The sequence below is a fragment of the Equus przewalskii genome, chromosome 10, assembly GCF_037783145.1.
Source record: "Equus przewalskii isolate Varuska chromosome 10, EquPr2, whole genome shotgun sequence".
Classification (NCBI taxonomy): domain Eukaryota; kingdom Metazoa; phylum Chordata; class Mammalia; order Perissodactyla; family Equidae; genus Equus; species Equus przewalskii.
Genome location: NC_091840.1, coordinates 17,256,119 through 17,272,353, shown reverse-complemented (window position 1 = coordinate 17,272,353; position 16,235 = coordinate 17,256,119). Strand labels below are relative to the sequence as shown.

General features: G+C 48.2%; 1 protein-coding gene across 1 annotated transcript; it reads left to right on the top strand.

Moving 5' to 3' along the window:
• Positions 1-2,141: 2,141 nt before the first annotated feature.
• MYL4 (myosin light chain 4) lies at positions 2,142-14,956 on the top strand. The gene is made up of 7 exons (XM_008535002.2): positions 2,142-2,557; positions 6,073-6,100; positions 11,197-11,346; positions 12,959-13,132; positions 13,638-13,715; positions 14,262-14,305; positions 14,800-14,956. Exons 1-6 carry the CDS (start codon positions 2,423-2,425, stop codon positions 14,288-14,290), a joined length of 594 nt encoding a protein of 197 aa, XP_008533224.1. The 5' UTR covers positions 2,142-2,422; the 3' UTR covers positions 14,291-14,305; positions 14,800-14,956.
• Positions 14,957-16,235: the final 1,279 nt, after the last annotated feature.

Sequence of the window (16,235 nt, the reverse complement as noted above, 5' to 3'; positions counted from 1 at the left end):
AGTGGTGCTGCTTGAAGTGGCAGGGGTTCGGGAGCTCCAAGACCTGGCCTCTCTGTGTCCCTTGCAGCCGGAAGCAAGTCAGGGTGTCTGTTGACCAACAGACTGTTTGAAAACCCCTGATTATCTTTCATTTTAGAGATAAGTGAGCTGAGGCCCAGAGGGGAAGTGGCTGGCAAAGTCACTAGGACTCTTGTTTGGGTCTTCTGGCTTCTTGCCTACAGCTTTCTACAGAAACCCCAGTTAGTGTAACTGCAAACCCTGCAGGACACCTAATCCAGGGAAGGGATGTGGTGGGGGTGGAGAAAGGGGGGATACTGGGCTTCCTCTTTCCGCCTTCCTCATCACCAACGACCTGAGCTCCCAACCCCTCTGGGGAATGAGGTAGTCAGGGAGGGGACAGCCAGGAAATGCAAGGGTGCAAGCAGAGGCACAGGGGACAGGTGACAGGGAGTCAGAAGGAAGAGAGAAGGCAAAGTAGAAGAGGGGAAGAGGTGAGGTGAAAACAGTGAAGGAGCAGCCGTGCAGCCCAAGACCGGGACTGGCCTAGGGTTTGAGCCCTGGTCTTGCTCTAGCGTCTCCTTGGGCAAGTGCCCCCCTTTCCTGCCTCACTTTCCTTTGAAGGCTTCTTTGCCCACCAGCAGTGAGAGCTATAGGCTATAGGAGGGGCAGTGTGGTCTAAGAGCGCCGCACACAGGGAGCCAGAATCAGCCCGCTCGGCTCTGCCTGTAAATGGCTGAATGTCTTTAGTCAACTCAGAAGTCCCCCTGGGCCCCAGATTCCTCACCTATAAAATGAGATGGGATGAGACCCTCTCCCAGGGCCCTGTTGGCTCAGAAAGATCAGGGACATGGAGCCTGTGCTGAGGGAGCTTGGGAATGGGCAGACAGACGTGGGCTCCAGGGCCCCTGGAATTGCAGGCTTAAGAGCTAACAGCGACTAGTCATTAAGTAGCCTAGCAATCGTGTTTGATAGGTGAGGAAAGTGGGCCTAGAAAGGTAAAGTGACTTTTCTGCCTCTCTGAGCTTTATTTCTCTTTATCCTCTGAACTGTTGAGTCTCAAGATTCAGCTCAAAGCAATTCTGTGCAGTGGATAAGCTTTTGTTGTTGTTTTCTGAACATTTTAGTGACTTTCAGCATTTTTAATAAAAACAGCACATGCTTATAAAAATTTCCATTAATACAGGAAGTGAAAAAGTAAAAAACTGCAGATTGCTGTCGTCCTCATGCCCTCACCCTCTAGGTCCCCAGGGTGATCTTCTGTTAACTGTTGAGTGTGTATTCATCCTGACCTTTCTGGTGAACAAACAAACATACATGTCCCCCTCATAAATGGGATTAATATCAATTATTCAAGCATAAACTTTAAAGTCAGACTTCACCTGGCTTCTAATCTAGCTCGTAGATACTTAGCTGAACTTGACCACTTTTAGTCTCAATCTCCCCATGTGTAAAATGGGAGTAATAATAATGAAGATTTAACGAGATTTTATAGGAATAGCACCTAACAGAGCCTGGTACATAGTAAACGCTACACACACACACACACACACGCACACACACACACACACACACACCCAGGGGCACAGAATGAGTTAGAGGTAAACAAGACCCAAGTTTTCTGACCTCCAGTCTCATCGACTTTCAGCCACTCCTCTCTGCCTCTCACCCTGGCCCTCCCAGACAGGAGTTAAGTGCTCAGTACTTGTTGAATGAATGATCAAAGTTGGTGGGCAGTAAGTAGGTAGATAGACCAAGGGACTTGAGTCTGTGGAGTTCCTGGGATGCCTGTTCTGGAAGATGGAGGGTTTCACCCTGTGGACTGGGATGGTGTGGGACAGCGTGGGTTGGTCTGAGCAGCTGCTGCTTCAGGGCTCCATGCCGGAGAGTTGAGCCTCAGAACAGAGCCCAGGCCCCACAGTGGCTCTCAGCTTAAAGGATCTTGGCTTAAAAGGAATGTGCAGTGGGCTGCCTCTGCCTGGGAGGGGCTAAAAAAAGCATGACCCTCCCGTGGGCTTTGTGTGAGGGTTATCAACTGCTCAAGTCAGCTCATCTCTCTGGCTGGACTGGCATTTTTGAGAGGGTCTGTTTTCCTGTCCCCCTTGAGTTTCCACCAATTGGCAGGAAGGGGTCAGTCTGTCCCAGAGGTGGAGGCTGTGAGGAGTGTGAAGTGTGGGGGGAGGAGAAGGGGACTGGTAGCCCCAAACCTGGTGACAATACACAGTTGTCAGCTGTGCCCTGCTGGTGTTTCTTCCTTTTATAGTCAGCAGCAGTTGCTCTTGCTCTCACTGAGCCCCTCTGTGGGGGCTCCTGCCCAGGATAAAAGGGGAGGGAGGCAGCCCAGTCTCCTGTCTTGTCTCCCAGGCGCCGCATCTCTTGATTCTTTCCTAGGTCCCACCTCAACGGAAGATCCCAACAAGACAACATGCCTCCCAAGAAGCCTGAGCCTAAGAAGGAAGCTGCCAAGGCAACCCCAGCCCCTGTTCCTGCCCCAACTCCAGCCCCTGCTGCAGCTCCTGAGCCCTCCAAGGAAGCTGCCTTTGACCCCAAGAATGTAAAGGTGAGTGAGCCTCAGCCACTGAGATGGGGGTGGGGATGACATTCACGATCCTATTTGCCCTGGAGCTCTTTAGAGGTCTACTTCTCGGAGGCTTGACGGGTGAACGGTGTGGTATCCATGCCACACTTCACAGTCCATGGGGCAGTGGAGCAGGTGTTGGGGCTGGTGAGGGGTATTTTGGGTTGTAGGCCTTTCCCCTCAATGATAGGTTCTGCTCTGTCTGAGGAATTTGTCCAGCCCAAATTTGTCCAGCAGAGTTGGGAATGGCAGGGAGGTGCAACCAACCAACCATCTAACCTCTTTTAAGGCACTGTAGGGGCCGCCATAGTGAAGTAAAAGAGACTGACCCTTTCCTCAGAGGTCGTATGATGTCTTTATGGGAGAAAAGGCTCAGAATGATAACTGCCAGTGTAACTTGGAGTAAGTGAGGTAAACAGCGAGGGAGCATGCTGTGTGTGCTGGGGCTCTGGGAATGGGTTCACTTGAAAAGATCCCTGCAGTGAGTGGGGGGTGGGGCACAGGGAGCCTCCAGATAAGGTGAGAGAGCCTGATTCCCTCTCCTCTTCTCTACTCAGCTGGGCCCTTCCTGCTGTGGCTGTGGCCCGGACTGCTATTTGGAGTATGCAGAGGACTGGTCCGTCCTGGGCTGAGACCCTCTCTCTAACCTGGTGAGGGAGGTGGGCCTGGTTCCCTATTCCCTCTCTGGCCACCCTGCTCCCTTCACACTGGAAGCTTCCTCTTCCTGGAGCTAGTGTAGGTCCTGACTGCTGACTCAGTCATTTTCGGCCTCCCAACTATCTGGCCCAGCTGCTGAAGGAATGGAACTGGGAGGGGATGGGCTGAGGAAGAAGGGGGTCAGAGGCCTCTGGAGCTCAAAGCACTTTTAAGTCTTGGCACCAGAATGTATGAAGTCAAGTGGCCGCTGGTATGAAGAGCTATTAATAACAGGTTGGGAGTGGTAGGCCCCTGGGGATATGAGTCTTAGGGCAGAGCTAGGGGTTGTGAGGAATCAGATTGAAATAAGAGCTCAGGACCAAGTTCTGTGACAAGTGGGCATGGAAACCAAACACAGGGCTCTAATTGGATGACCCTCCCGAGCCGTCTCAGGATTCCTCCCAGTACCCACAACCCCCAGAGACCCTGAAAATGTGCCAGGAACCCTGGGGTTGATCTATGGTAACCCCTATAAGGGGCAGGAGTTAAGCAGAACTGGCTTGGCCAAGAGGTGGAGGCAGTTGCCCCAGCCCTGGGCTTAGTTATGGCCCACTCTGGGGAAACTGAGGCATGGTGTAAGACCTTAAAAGTACCTAAAGGTTTTCTAAGTCTTATGTCACTCCCTCTATGGGCAGAGTCTGGCAAAGAAAGCTGACTGTCTCCCCCATCAGGACGCCTTTATTTCTGATTTGTTCTGATAATCCACTACCCCTGTGGGACACTCGCTGCCAGGCCTGGTCCCTGGCCTATCACTTGCCTCCATCCACCCACCTCCTGTAGTTTCCCCCCACTGGTTGCAATCCTCTTTTCCATGTCTGGACTTTCTAATCCTGGGAGTTGTTGGAACTGCTTTAAAGTGGAGGAAAAAAGTAGTTTTTCAGGAGGGCTGTTTTCCCTATTATTGTACTTACCCACTTCCTTTGCTTAGAAGATTCTTTGCTCAAAGTTAGAACAACAGTGAACTTAAGCCTGATGTGTGTAGTGATGACCACATATTCTGATGTCATGTGTTTATGCTAATTTCTCTTACATATATACTCCTGGGACTTAAAGCGTTGCAAAGTAAGGCTAACTGTACCTTCTCCTCAGAGAGTTAGTGCAAAGCAGCCTTTAGCCCGTTTAGGGGGTTCCTTTAACTTCCTGATCCCTGCCTCCCCCCCACCTTTGGCAAAGTCCATTCCCAGGCACAACTGGCTCCCTTCCCAACCCCTCTGCAACCCAGCAGAGTAATACTGAACCTCTTAATCTCAAGTTTGTGCCCAGTGCGCAGTGAGGCAATCACTGAGACACTGGTGCTTGGAGGTGGAGAAAAATTTACTAGGATTGGCCAAAATGAGAAGGTGGGAGGAGAGATTCTCTCAAATCCACCTTCACAAAAGAAGAAAGCAGAGGGTTTTATAGAGCTAAGGGCTTGGGAGGAGGCGAGCTGGAGAAACAAAGGGGAAGTCTGTGTTTCTTTCACTCTAGATAAACCCTTGGGCAATCAGATTTCGGAGCATCAGCAGCTGGGGGCTGGTTATCTGGCGATAGTAACTTCCTTAAAGGCATTCTTTTTCTTTTGCAAAACAAGCTCATAAATCATTGTGACCCTTGAGTCACCCCTCAGGTTAAAAAAGAAAACAGCAAATTAACGAAATTAACTTCTTTTCATCTGTGTCTGTGTTGGGAACAAGCTTGAAGGTTAATCGTGTTCTTATTGAATATTTACATAACCCTGGGGTACCCGGCTTCAAGAGTGTAACCCGCTCCCACTGTCCTAGCTCATTCCAGCCACCTTCAGGGGTCCTCATTAACGGAGGTCAGCCTGGGTGGGTATAGCACAAGCAGCAGAATTGGAACTAGGAAGGGTGGTGCATGAAGAAGATGCTCCAGGATTGGTTACCACCACCAGTGAAGAGGGGATGGAGGGGGTGGTAGATAAGCACAGTGAAGTAACATACAAGATCCTATTTTAAATGGATGATTCAAGCTTGTTCGTCGTCATTCATTTTCAGAGCCTGCTGCTGTTCTCTTCTGTACTCAGCATTGAATTATTAAGCATTGGGGAGAAAATCCAAAATGTATTTCTTCTCTCAACAAATATTTTTTGAGGGCCTACTCTGTGCCAGGCATTTCAGAGAACAGTAAAAAAAAAAATCCCTGCCCTGAGGGAAGTTTAGCTTCAAGGAGTCAGAGTACCCATAACGACATGACTGGAAAATAGTTACAAAGCACTGAGGGCCCGCCCAAACTTCCCTTGCTGTCCCAGGGCGCCTGAGAAGGACATGTGCTGAAGGAGGGGTTGGGATGGAGTGGGATGGGGGAAGGCTTCATTGAAGGAGGTGGATTCAAAGACAGTATGAGGTAGAAAAGGGAGTCCAAGGATGAGTGGTGGGTGCCCAAAGGAAGAGGAAGTGTGGCTTGTGGAAGGATTGTGGAGTACGGAGAGACTAAAGGGGTGAAACTGAGGCAGTTTATAGTCGAGGATGAGGAATTTACATTTGACCCAAAGTAATTATAAGAGGGAGTCAATGTAGATTCTAAAGTTATCCAGAATCTTTCTTTCTCTCTTTCCCTGTCACTTGGAGCCATCATTGAACAAGTGATATTGGGAACATTGGAGGATGCGTTATTTTGGGGCGTCAGTGTGGCCCATTCATCAGGAGACTGGTGCTCACGCTTATCAGGACATGTGGTGCCCATGGTCTCCTTAGTCAGTGGCCTGCTGGAGGTGACCCAATTGTGGTGGAAGCTGATTCTGCTTCCTTTGGAAGCCTTTAGCAGGTCCCAGCCCTCATTCCTCTGTGTTTCCCTCCCCACAGATAGACTTCACTGCCGACCAGATCGAAGGTGAGTACTAACAACCCTACCTTCCCCCCCACCCCACACCCTCTCTGTTGCACTTTCCTGGAGGAGGAGGGTAGTCATCACGGTAATATTCATCATCATCATCATCATCAACATTGTCATTGCTATTTGCTCACTTTCACCTACTACATGTTATAACTTAAGCACTTTATGTGGATTAACTCATTTAATTCTCACAACGACCCTGTGAGGTAGGGACTATCACCACTCCATTTTACAGTGATAAAACTGAGGCGCAGAGAAGTTGGGTGGCTTGCCCAATCTCACACAGGCAGTTGGTGGTGGAACCAGGATTCAAACTCAGGCAATCTGATTCTAGACCTGAGTTCTCACAACTCTCCCAGATTGCCTGGGACATAATAGATGCACAACAAAAATGCCTGTTTTTTTTTTAACTCCATCCCAAAAAATCTGCTATCCAAGATATTTAGAAGCCCTCATTTGTGTTCCTGTTATTGGAAAGCCCTCCTGAGGTTACTAGCTTTCTCTCCCCTCATCCTGAAGTCTGCCAAGATGCTTGCCCACTAATGGTGGCAGGGCCAACAGTGACATGGGGTGTTCTAGTCCACTGTGACTTCCATCTTTGACGAAGACAATTTGTTTTCTCAATTGTATACAAAGTGTTATTAAGTGCAGCTTCAAGACAAGCCTTAAGATCTCCCACCCTCCAATCTGACTGTTGCCCCTAAGCCCCTCTTCTGTAGGAGTCTGGTGTTTTGAGAATGAAATGTTTCATCACACTGTCATTGCAACTTATCCCTCTGTTTCCTCTACCAAATGCCTCCAGGACACGAAATCATAAGCGCTAGAAGGGACTTTGAAAGGTCACCTGATCCAACCCCTTGATTTTAAGCACATACTATGTTTTAAAAATTAAACAGGGGGCAGGCCCGGTGGAGCAGCGGCTAAGTTCACACGTTCTGCTTCTTGGTGGCCTGGGGTTCGCCGGTTCGGATCCTGGGTGCAGACATGGCACTGCTTGGCAAAAGCCATGCTGTGGTAGGCGTCCCATGTATAAAGTAGAGGAAGATGGACATGGATGTTAGCTCAGGGCCAGTCTTCCTCAGCAAAAAGAGGAGGATTGGCAGTAGTTAGCTCAGGGCTAATCTTCCTCAAAAAAAAAAGAAATTAAATACATGCACGTGATAAAAAAAAAAACCATGTACTACTTAAAAGTAAATAATGAAAAATAAATATATTTTCCCCCTGTTTTCCTCTCACGCTAATTCCTCTCCCAAGGACAATCACTGTTAACAGGTCTTTATATATTCTTTGAGAAAAATATATAGTGATATACCAGTGTATGTATGTATGTACAAAGTTTCCACAGATTGAGTCATGTGATACGTACCATCATGCACCTTTTACTTAATATATATTTGGATTTAATAGTATATAATATGTTATTTAATAATACATTTAATTTTTTTTTATAATGAACACAAGTGGTTCTACTTCATCCTTTTAAACAATTGTTTAGATTCTCACACATGGATGTACCTTTTAAATTTAGTCAGGCCTACACTGAGAGACCTTTAGGTTCCTTCCAGTTGGGGGATATCAGCTTGCTTTCCCCAAGGGATCTTCCTAGTAGTGGGTCAAAGGATATGTGCGTTTTAAATTTAATAGTAATTGCCCTTCAAAAAAGTGACACCAGTTAACCCACAAATAGGGCATGAGAGCTGGCAGATGCATTCTGAAACCAATGAATTGAATCTGACTCTCTTCTTGTGATACCCTGTGGACACTTGCTTTCAGTCAATAGTTTGGAGTGCTGTGAAACTCTTAAAATTAATTTTAATGCATTTTAGTTAAATATATATACTTATGTGTATATTCAGACACAATGGCAGTAATGAGGAATAGGAAATTAGCTAATGATAAAAGTTTTTCATTTCCCAAATGAGAATCATGGTCAAAGCCAACTGGGCAAATGGTTGCCTCTTTTCTCCATGAAAACTTTCGGGACTGGGGCCTAACTCATTCTAGTCTCTCATCCCTCTGTCTTGGAAGGCATTGTTCCTTATGTTGGGTTGGAATTGTTCCTGCTTTAACTTTACCCTGCTATCTCTTCATTTGCTCTTTGGTGAAGCTGAAGATGGTTTTCTCACGTTATGGTGGAAAGAACGTTATTTGGAATCAGGAGCCTTTGGCATTAGCTCTAATTCTGCCTCTGTTGGCCACAAGACTATGGGCAAGTCACTTCTGTAAACCTTGATTTTCTTATCTGCAAAGTGAAGGTATTTGGTTCTTTTCAGTTCAGAAATTCTGTGCCTCTATTCAGCATCCTCTAGATATCCTCCATCTATTTGAAGATAGTTATCAAATCAATCCCTTTGCAGCTTTATATTCTCCAGATGATACAGTCCCAATTTCTTAGGAACTACCTTCTAACCCTTAACTTCCTTTTCCAGTCCCTCTCCAGATTTCTGTATCTTTCTAGAAAGGGATTACCACCATTGCTTATTGCTCTAGCAAGCAGCTGACTCTTACAGATACTGAGAAAAGATTTCTTCTGGTCCCATGAACATCACCTCCTGTACACCTGAAGATCACAACTGGTTTTGTTTATTCCTAGTAGCACTCTTTCTCCCCAAAGCCCCCTGGCACATAGTTGTGTATTTTTTTTAGTTGTGGGTCCTTCCAGTTGTGGCATGTGGGACACCGCTTCAGCATAGCCTGATGAGCGGTGCCATGTCCGCGGCCAGGATTTGAACCAGCAAAACCTTGGGCCACCGAAGCGGAGTGCGCAAACTTAACCACTCGGCCACGGGGCCGGCCACCCTAGTAGCAATTTTAACCTTCAGTGTTTGGTTCTTACATGTGTACTTGGCTTCCCAGCAATCTTGACCATTAGCAGGTACAGAGGGTCTCTTCTTCCTATTTCCTGGGTTTCCTTAATAGTTTAACTGGCCAGAAGTCACACCCGCAGTGGCCTATAAATGAGGATAATAATACCTATAGCATGAGGTTTTTGTAAAGATTAATGAGTTACAATCCATGAGAAATTATCAGCTCAGAACCTGGCGGATGGTAAGTGCTGAAATCATAGGTCATTGTTCTTATGACTTCCCCTATTGTGTTCCACTCTCAATAGTATCATTATGTTCTTTCTTTTTTCTTTCTTCTAATAATTTCTTTTATTAAACCTGACCTCACTCTTCTTTTTTTTTTTTTAATATTCACATGCTTTGTTTAAGGTTAGGTTCTTTTGAAGTTTTTTGTTGCTGTTTTTGTAGATGCTAGTGTTTTTTTTCATTGAGGTATAATTGACATATTATATTAGTTTCAGGTGTGTAACATAGTGATTCAATATTTGTACACAGTATTGAGTGACCTCACTCTTCTGAATGAACTATGAGAAGATCAAAAAGTCTGAGTTCAAATTCAGCTAATAAATATATATTTATTGAGCACTGAATTTGTGCCAGAAGCTATGCTAATTACTTTAAAAGTTAAAAAAAAATTAAATCCTTCTAATAAAGCGGTAAGGTAGGTGTTATTTTCTTTTTACACAGCAGGAAACCACGCTTCAGTGAGGTTTAAGTGACTTGGCCAAGATCACACAGTTATGTGCTAAAATTGGGATTAAACTCAGTAAGATGATACTAACTGCATTATTTGAGCATGAACCATATGCAGGACATTGTGTTAAGATGTTTTACATACATCTTGTGGCCATGTGCGGATCATTGTTGTGTTTAATTTGAATGTAATTTAAGGACCCTATGAGGTAAGTGCTGTTTATAGAAGAGAAGAGGTTTATAGAGGTTAAATATTTACTTGCCCAAGGTCACACAGCTAGTAAGCAATGGAAATGGAATTTGAACTCAATTATTCAGTAATGTGAAAGACGTGGTCTTTTCTCTCTTAAATTCATACAAAGCCTAATAAACAGTTGCAAGTAAAAGTCTTGGGAACCTGCTTTGATATATAGAGTGATTTGTAAATAATCCATATGCAGCCTCTTAAGGAAACAAGTATTTCTAAAGTACTTGGAGAGGATTAAAAACAGCTTTTCTCCTAAGTAGTCCTTCAAAGAACATTCTTCTTTGATTTACAATGTTAATCTGCTTAGTAAACCATTTCTTTGCCGATAGCATAAGGTAACTTCAATGCTGGTCCCAGTCCACATTATCCCCAGTAATAAATTGGTTGAATCCAAATTAATGAGGAATTAATCTTGTCCCTTGGACACTTGCCCTGGTACCTTCAGGGAGTCTAGTCCCTATAGTTTTGAGCTGGTTCCAGAACCAGGAAATATAATAATAACCACCATTTGTTGATTCCCTTACCATGTGCTAGATGCCATGCTTGGCGACTTTGTAATCCCCCAGCAACCCACTCAGGTGGACATTTTATCCCCACTTAGAGCTGAGAAAAGGAGGGCGCACAGAGGTTAGTAGTTTGCCTAAGGCTATGTGCGGATCATGCTTGAGTTGGGGAGGTCTGACTCTTTCCACAATGTCACCTTATCTGGCCAGCAGCCCCTTTTTCAGCCTGGAACAGGCAGTACTGATATTAGCTGACTTTCAAACAGGTCTTATCATTTTGCAAGTGTTTCCATATACTGCCACCTCCTGTGACACTCACAGTAAATGGGAGGGGAGCGTGGGGTTGCTCCTGTGTGTGCACAAGGAGACTGGGACCCAGTGGGCTCATTCTGTGCGACTCACCAGAGCCAAGATGAGAACCTAGGAACCCTAACTCCTGAGTCAGTGCTATTTTCACTTCCCTGCCATTTCCAACAGTCAGGAACCTCACCTACACCAGGGAGGGATGGGTGGATGGGAGGAGTGGAGGCAGGGGAGACATTCAAATTATGCACAACTGACTGATAGAAGAGATCCCAGGCCCAGTGCTGGAACAGGTTGTGGAGGCTCCAGGATGCCTCTTTAGTTGTCAGAAGACCAGTGGGAGCGGGTTCCAGGGAGGGGCTGGGACGATGGCTGAAGGGAAACATTGAAATATTTTATCAACCACGTTGACCTGCTCTCCAGTCCAGGGCGATGTTGATCAAACGCCAGCCATGGTCTTCGCTTGGCCAGGGAGGCTGCAGCCAGGTCTTCTCTCTGCAGAGTTCAAAGAGGCCTTTTCCTTGTTTGACCGGACCCCCACTGGAGAGATGAAGATCACCTACGGGCAGTGTGGAGATGTGCTGAGGGCCCTGGGCCAGAACCCCACCAACGCTGAAGTGCTGCGTGTCCTGGGCAAGCCCAAGGCTGAAGGTCAGCATGGGCCTCGCTGCTTGACCTCCGGGTGTCTGCCCCGCCTCCCCTGGGTCTCCTCAACCAGATCTGCCCCCTGTCAGCTGCTCTCTCCCTTGTCTCACTTCTCCCCCTTTAGCCTTTCAAGACCAGCCTCCCCGCCCCAGGCTGCCTGCCTCCTAACTCAAGAGTTTATCCAGACCCTCCCCCTGCCCCTGACTCCCCCCCACCCCAACTCACTCAATTGACTTGTGGAAAATGTGACCTGGGCTTGTCCTTGTTTTCCCCATGAGGTTGGAGCTCCTGGAGGGCAGGAGTGACATTCTATTGATTCAGTGTCTTCCTCTGACACCCCAAGGTGCCAGGGACACCAGGAGGGAGGCTTGGTAGGAATCTGACAACTAACCACCTCACTTCCACTCCCTTACCCAGTAGGCTCAGTGGAGATGTCACAACACTGAGATGTCCTGTGACCACTGTGAGTTGTATCACAAATAATTTGTTTCTGATAATAGAGCACCAAAGCTTGCAAATTATTCGCTTAATGTAAATTAGAGCAGATTCAAGATTTGCTCTGTAATGATGCCTCTTTCATTCATTTGCATTCGGTGAATGAGTTTAGAAAGTGGTGTTAGATGTGTCCCATTTGTAAATGTCATCTCTCATGTGAGGCTGAATTAACAGCTGCTCTCACACACGTCCTTCTCCTCAGAGGTGTGGGCACTAAGTGGGGCTGGGCTGACCTGGGCAGGAGCCCCTCACCCAGGGTGGGCCGTCTCTGGAGCCTTCCTGGACCCCATATTGGTCTCCTCTCACTTCCCTGGTTCTGGCCCCCTCCTCTCCTCTTGCTGGTGAAGACACCAGTGCAGGATGAAGGATGTTGGGGGAAAGGGCCAGAGGACCAGGAGCTTGCCCCTGTCAGCAAGCCTTCTTAGAGGTCAAAAGATACCCGGACACTTCCTTTTTCGGGAGGGGGGGAGGTTTCTGGGTTGTTATATAAGAAAGAAATGCCAAAATTTTTGGTATTTAAAAATGGTTTACATCTATTAAATTAAAGCCCATGACATACTACAATGTGGAAGAAATGTGCTAGTCACAAGAGAATCACAAATTTATAAAAATTATTGATTCAGAGTAGTTCTAGGCAGTGTGGTCTAGTAAGGGGACCCGAATGCAGAGTTTTGCAAAATTTCCTTTTTGTAATCCCATCAGTTTACCTCTGTGACTGTGTGTCTGTCACATGTCAAAGTCTAAGTTGTGAATGTGAGGCCTGGGCTATGCGGCCCTTTGGGCCCCTCAAATCCTGCTGCTGCCACCCTCAGATTCCCCCCTTAGCTGGCCACCTGGAGCTCAGTGGTCTAGGTGGAGTCACGGCCCTTTTCCCTTTGGCCCTAGTCCTTTCACTGAGGAGAGAGCCCCAGAGCCAGTCTCCGGCCTTTCTCCTGTGGGCTCTGTGCCCTCCAGGATAACTGACTGGGTGCCCCACCCAGAAGTGGCTGCGGCTCAGCCCTAAGTGCTGCCAGGGATGGGTCCTAGCCTGGCAGAGCTGGGGTGAGGCCCTCTCCTGACCTTCTGCTCCCCTTGAGCTTCTGCTCACGTCACCTTCTCTTTTCTTCCCCATGCCTGCCTAAAGAGATGAATGCCAAGATGCTGGACTTTGAGACGTTCCTGCCCATCCTGCAGCATATCTCTCGCAACAAGGAGCAGGGCACCTACGAGGACTTCGTGGAGGGGCTGCGTGTTTTCGACAAGGAGAGCAATGGCACGGTCATGGGTGCTGAGCTTCGCCATGTCCTTGCCACCCTGGGTATGCCAGCTGGGCAGAGGTGGAGCCTGAGTGGGTGGGATGGAGGGCTGGGAGGTGCCCAGGTGGCATATGTTGGGGGGCATGGGGATCCCTGCATCCTGAGGATCACATCCTGATCCACCCTGTCTCCTTGGGCTCTTGGAGAACAATCTTCCCCAACTGGGTTTGCTCAGCAGGGTTTGGGGGAGATGAGAGCAGGTTGGCAGAGCAGGGATGACTGCTGAGGTCTGAGAGGTAGGGCCCAGGGCTCCTGTCCTTGTTTCTGCCTTCATCACTGGGGCCCTGATCCGCTCCCCCAGTGGTGGCTGTGAGGCAGAGAGGGAGGCTTTGGGGACAGGGAAGGCCTTGAGGCCCTTGGCTCCACTCTCCAATGCCTTTGGGGGACGCTTGATATGACCGCTTCCCAGATCAAGGACTCTTATGCCTTCAGACTTGAGGGGGTGCTTCGGTTTGCCTCTCCCTCCTTTGTTGTCTGTGATTAAGTGCCCACCATCCCCCATCCCAGGAGAGAAGATGACTGAAGCTGAAGTGGAGCAGCTGCTGGCTGGGCAAGAGGATGCTAATGGCTGCATCAATTATGAAGGTATCAGGTCGTGCCTTGCTTCCCCGGGCACCCAGGGATGGGAGGGCAGCACAGCTTGGACTAGGCAGGTCTGCAGAACAGGACAGATCCAGGAGCTAGAGAACACGTGCACCAGATGGGTTTTGGTGAACTCCTAGTGGATGTTGTTCTTTTCCATCTGGTGTAATGGAATGGATTTTCGAGATAGCTCTGTGACCTTGGTCAAGTCACTTACCTTCTCTGAGCCTCAGTTTTCTTATCTGAGAAATGGGGTAATGCAGGCATCTTTCTCCAGGTTGCAGGGATTAATAGAGGAAATATAGCACATTTCATCTATATCGAGTATCAGCAGAGAGTGGATACAGAGCAGAGGTTAGGTCTCTTCCCTTCTTCCACCTTCTCCCACTAACCCCCCAAAAAGAGAAAGAATCACAGCCTGGAGAAGGAGTAGTGGGAAGGTTTGAAGTCAGGCAGTATAGGAAAGGGGGAAGAGTTTAAGGGGCCGAGAAGGCAGTAAAGAGCTGAGAGGGGCCAAGTGCAGCGGCTGATCTCTGTCTTCTTCCCCAGCCTTTGTCAAGCACATCATGTCTGGGTGAAGCGGAGCCTCCAGGGTGAGTGCAGCCTCTCCCTCCTGGTCCTTCCTGGGGCTACACAGGGGCTTCAGAACACCACCACATGCCACAGAGCTCTTCTGTCCCAGCCCTGACCCCTGGAGAGGAAACCACAGGGGATCACGAGAGCAACCCAGCCCCATCCGTCATTCCCCTTGTCTCTCAGTGCTCCCATCTCCTCCCCTCATTCCCTTCTTGCCTGCCTCCTGCCCCCTGTACCCTGTCTTTACACCCTATCCTGACCCTCATCAGCCACGTCCTCTCGCCTCTCCCAGGGTCTCTCAAAGCAAGACCATCCCCTCAGGTCTGGGGCCTCCTCTATAGGCTCCTGCATGTGAGCAAGCCCATCCCAGATGAAAGAGAGTGTCCCTGGCCTGGGCTCTCGATGCTGTTCCTCTTCACTCCCTTCCCTGTGCTCTGGGCTTGGTGGGGTTTGTGATCGGGGCTGGGGTATGGAGGGGGAGATGCCTTTTCCATCGGGCACTTTCTTTCAGGTGCCTGGCCCTTGGCCTTAGCCCTCCCAGGGTGAGTTAGTGAGAGGCCCAGAGGGACTGAGCTGAGCAGGAGTCCTGGCCTTGCCACTGCGCCACAGTCCCAGGGGCCTCCTGGACCCATATCCCTCCCTGTAAATAAAGAGTTCCCTGCTTCCAACCAGTCTCCTAGTTGTTTTTTAACATGAATTAATTAACTGAGTTGGGTTTTTGTGTGTGAGGGGTAATGTCACCTGAGGCCTCATGCGTATTCCCCAGAGAAATGAGTAGTAGCTGGGAGCTGGGAGAGAAGGGTTTCCCGTGGATCTGGAAATATGAGGTCAGACACATGAGCAGAGAGCTCTGGAAGCATCTGCAGCCTGAGGAGTCATAATCAGGAGGCATTTCATTTTCTTCCAAGGCTCACTCTCCTCTTTATCTCACCTCCAGGTGACAAGCAGGAGAGGGGTACCAGGGACTCCTCAAGTGGGCCTTGCTGTTGCTGCTGCTTTTTAAAAAAATTGTGGTAAAATACACATGATGTAAAATGTTCCATCTTAACTATTTTCAAGCATATGGTTCTGTAGTGTTGAGTACAAGGGCCGGCCCAGTGGTGCGGTGGTTAAGTTCGCACGTCCTGCTTCAGCAGCCCCGGGTTCTGATTCACCAGTTTGGATCCCGGGTACGGACATGGCACCGCTTGGCAAGCGATGCTGTGGCAGGCATCCCACATATAAAGTAGAGGAAGGTGGGCATGGATGTTAGCTCAGGGCCGGTCTCTCTCAGCAAAAAGAAGAGGATTGGCAGCGGATGTTAGCTCAGGGCTAATCTTCCTCAAAAAATAAAAAAAAAAAGTGTAGTGTTAAGTATATTCACATTGTTGTGCAACCAATCTCCAGTTTTTCATCTTATAAAACTGAGCCTCTGTACTCATTAAACAACACCTCCCCATATCCCCCTCCCCCCCAGGCCCTCGTAGCCACCGTTCTACTTTCTGTCTCTATGAATTTGACTATTCTAGGTACCTCATATAAATGGAATCATACCGTGTTTGTCTTTTGGTGACTGTCTTATTTCACCCAACTCAAGGTTTATCCATGTTGTAGCGTGTGTCAGAATTTCCTTCTTTTTAAGGCTGAATAACATTCCGTTGTATGTAGGGACCACATTTTGTTTACGGCTCTTGTTTCTTGATGTGGGCCCTTTAGGTGACTCTTCCCCTGAGTGCAAAGCCCCTGGTGCCTGATCCAGCCCTGCTGGTTCTGGATATCTCACTGACTCCCTGCTCTAACTCCAGGCTGCATACCCGGACTCCCGCTCAGCACCTGGAAAGGGTCAGGGTCAGAGGGAGCACAGGTCTCAGGCTGGAAGGGCAGGGGAGTGGGGAGAGGCAAGTGCAAAAGGAGAGACGAGAAAACCAGAGATTGGGAAGAAGGCGACGGATGATGTGATAAAGTTGA

Coding starts and splice junctions, on each gene's coding strand:
- MYL4 (XM_008535002.2), top strand. CDS start 2,423: ATGCCTCCCAAGAAGCCTGAGCCTAAGAAGGAAGCTGCCAAGGCAACC. Junction 11,347..12,958: donor GGGCAAGCCCAAGGCTGAAG/GTCAGCATGGGC, acceptor GCCTGCCTAAAG/AGATGAATGCCAAGATGCTG. Junction 13,133..13,637: donor CCATGTCCTTGCCACCCTGG/GTATGCCAGCTG, acceptor CCCCCATCCCAG/GAGAGAAGATGACTGAAGCT.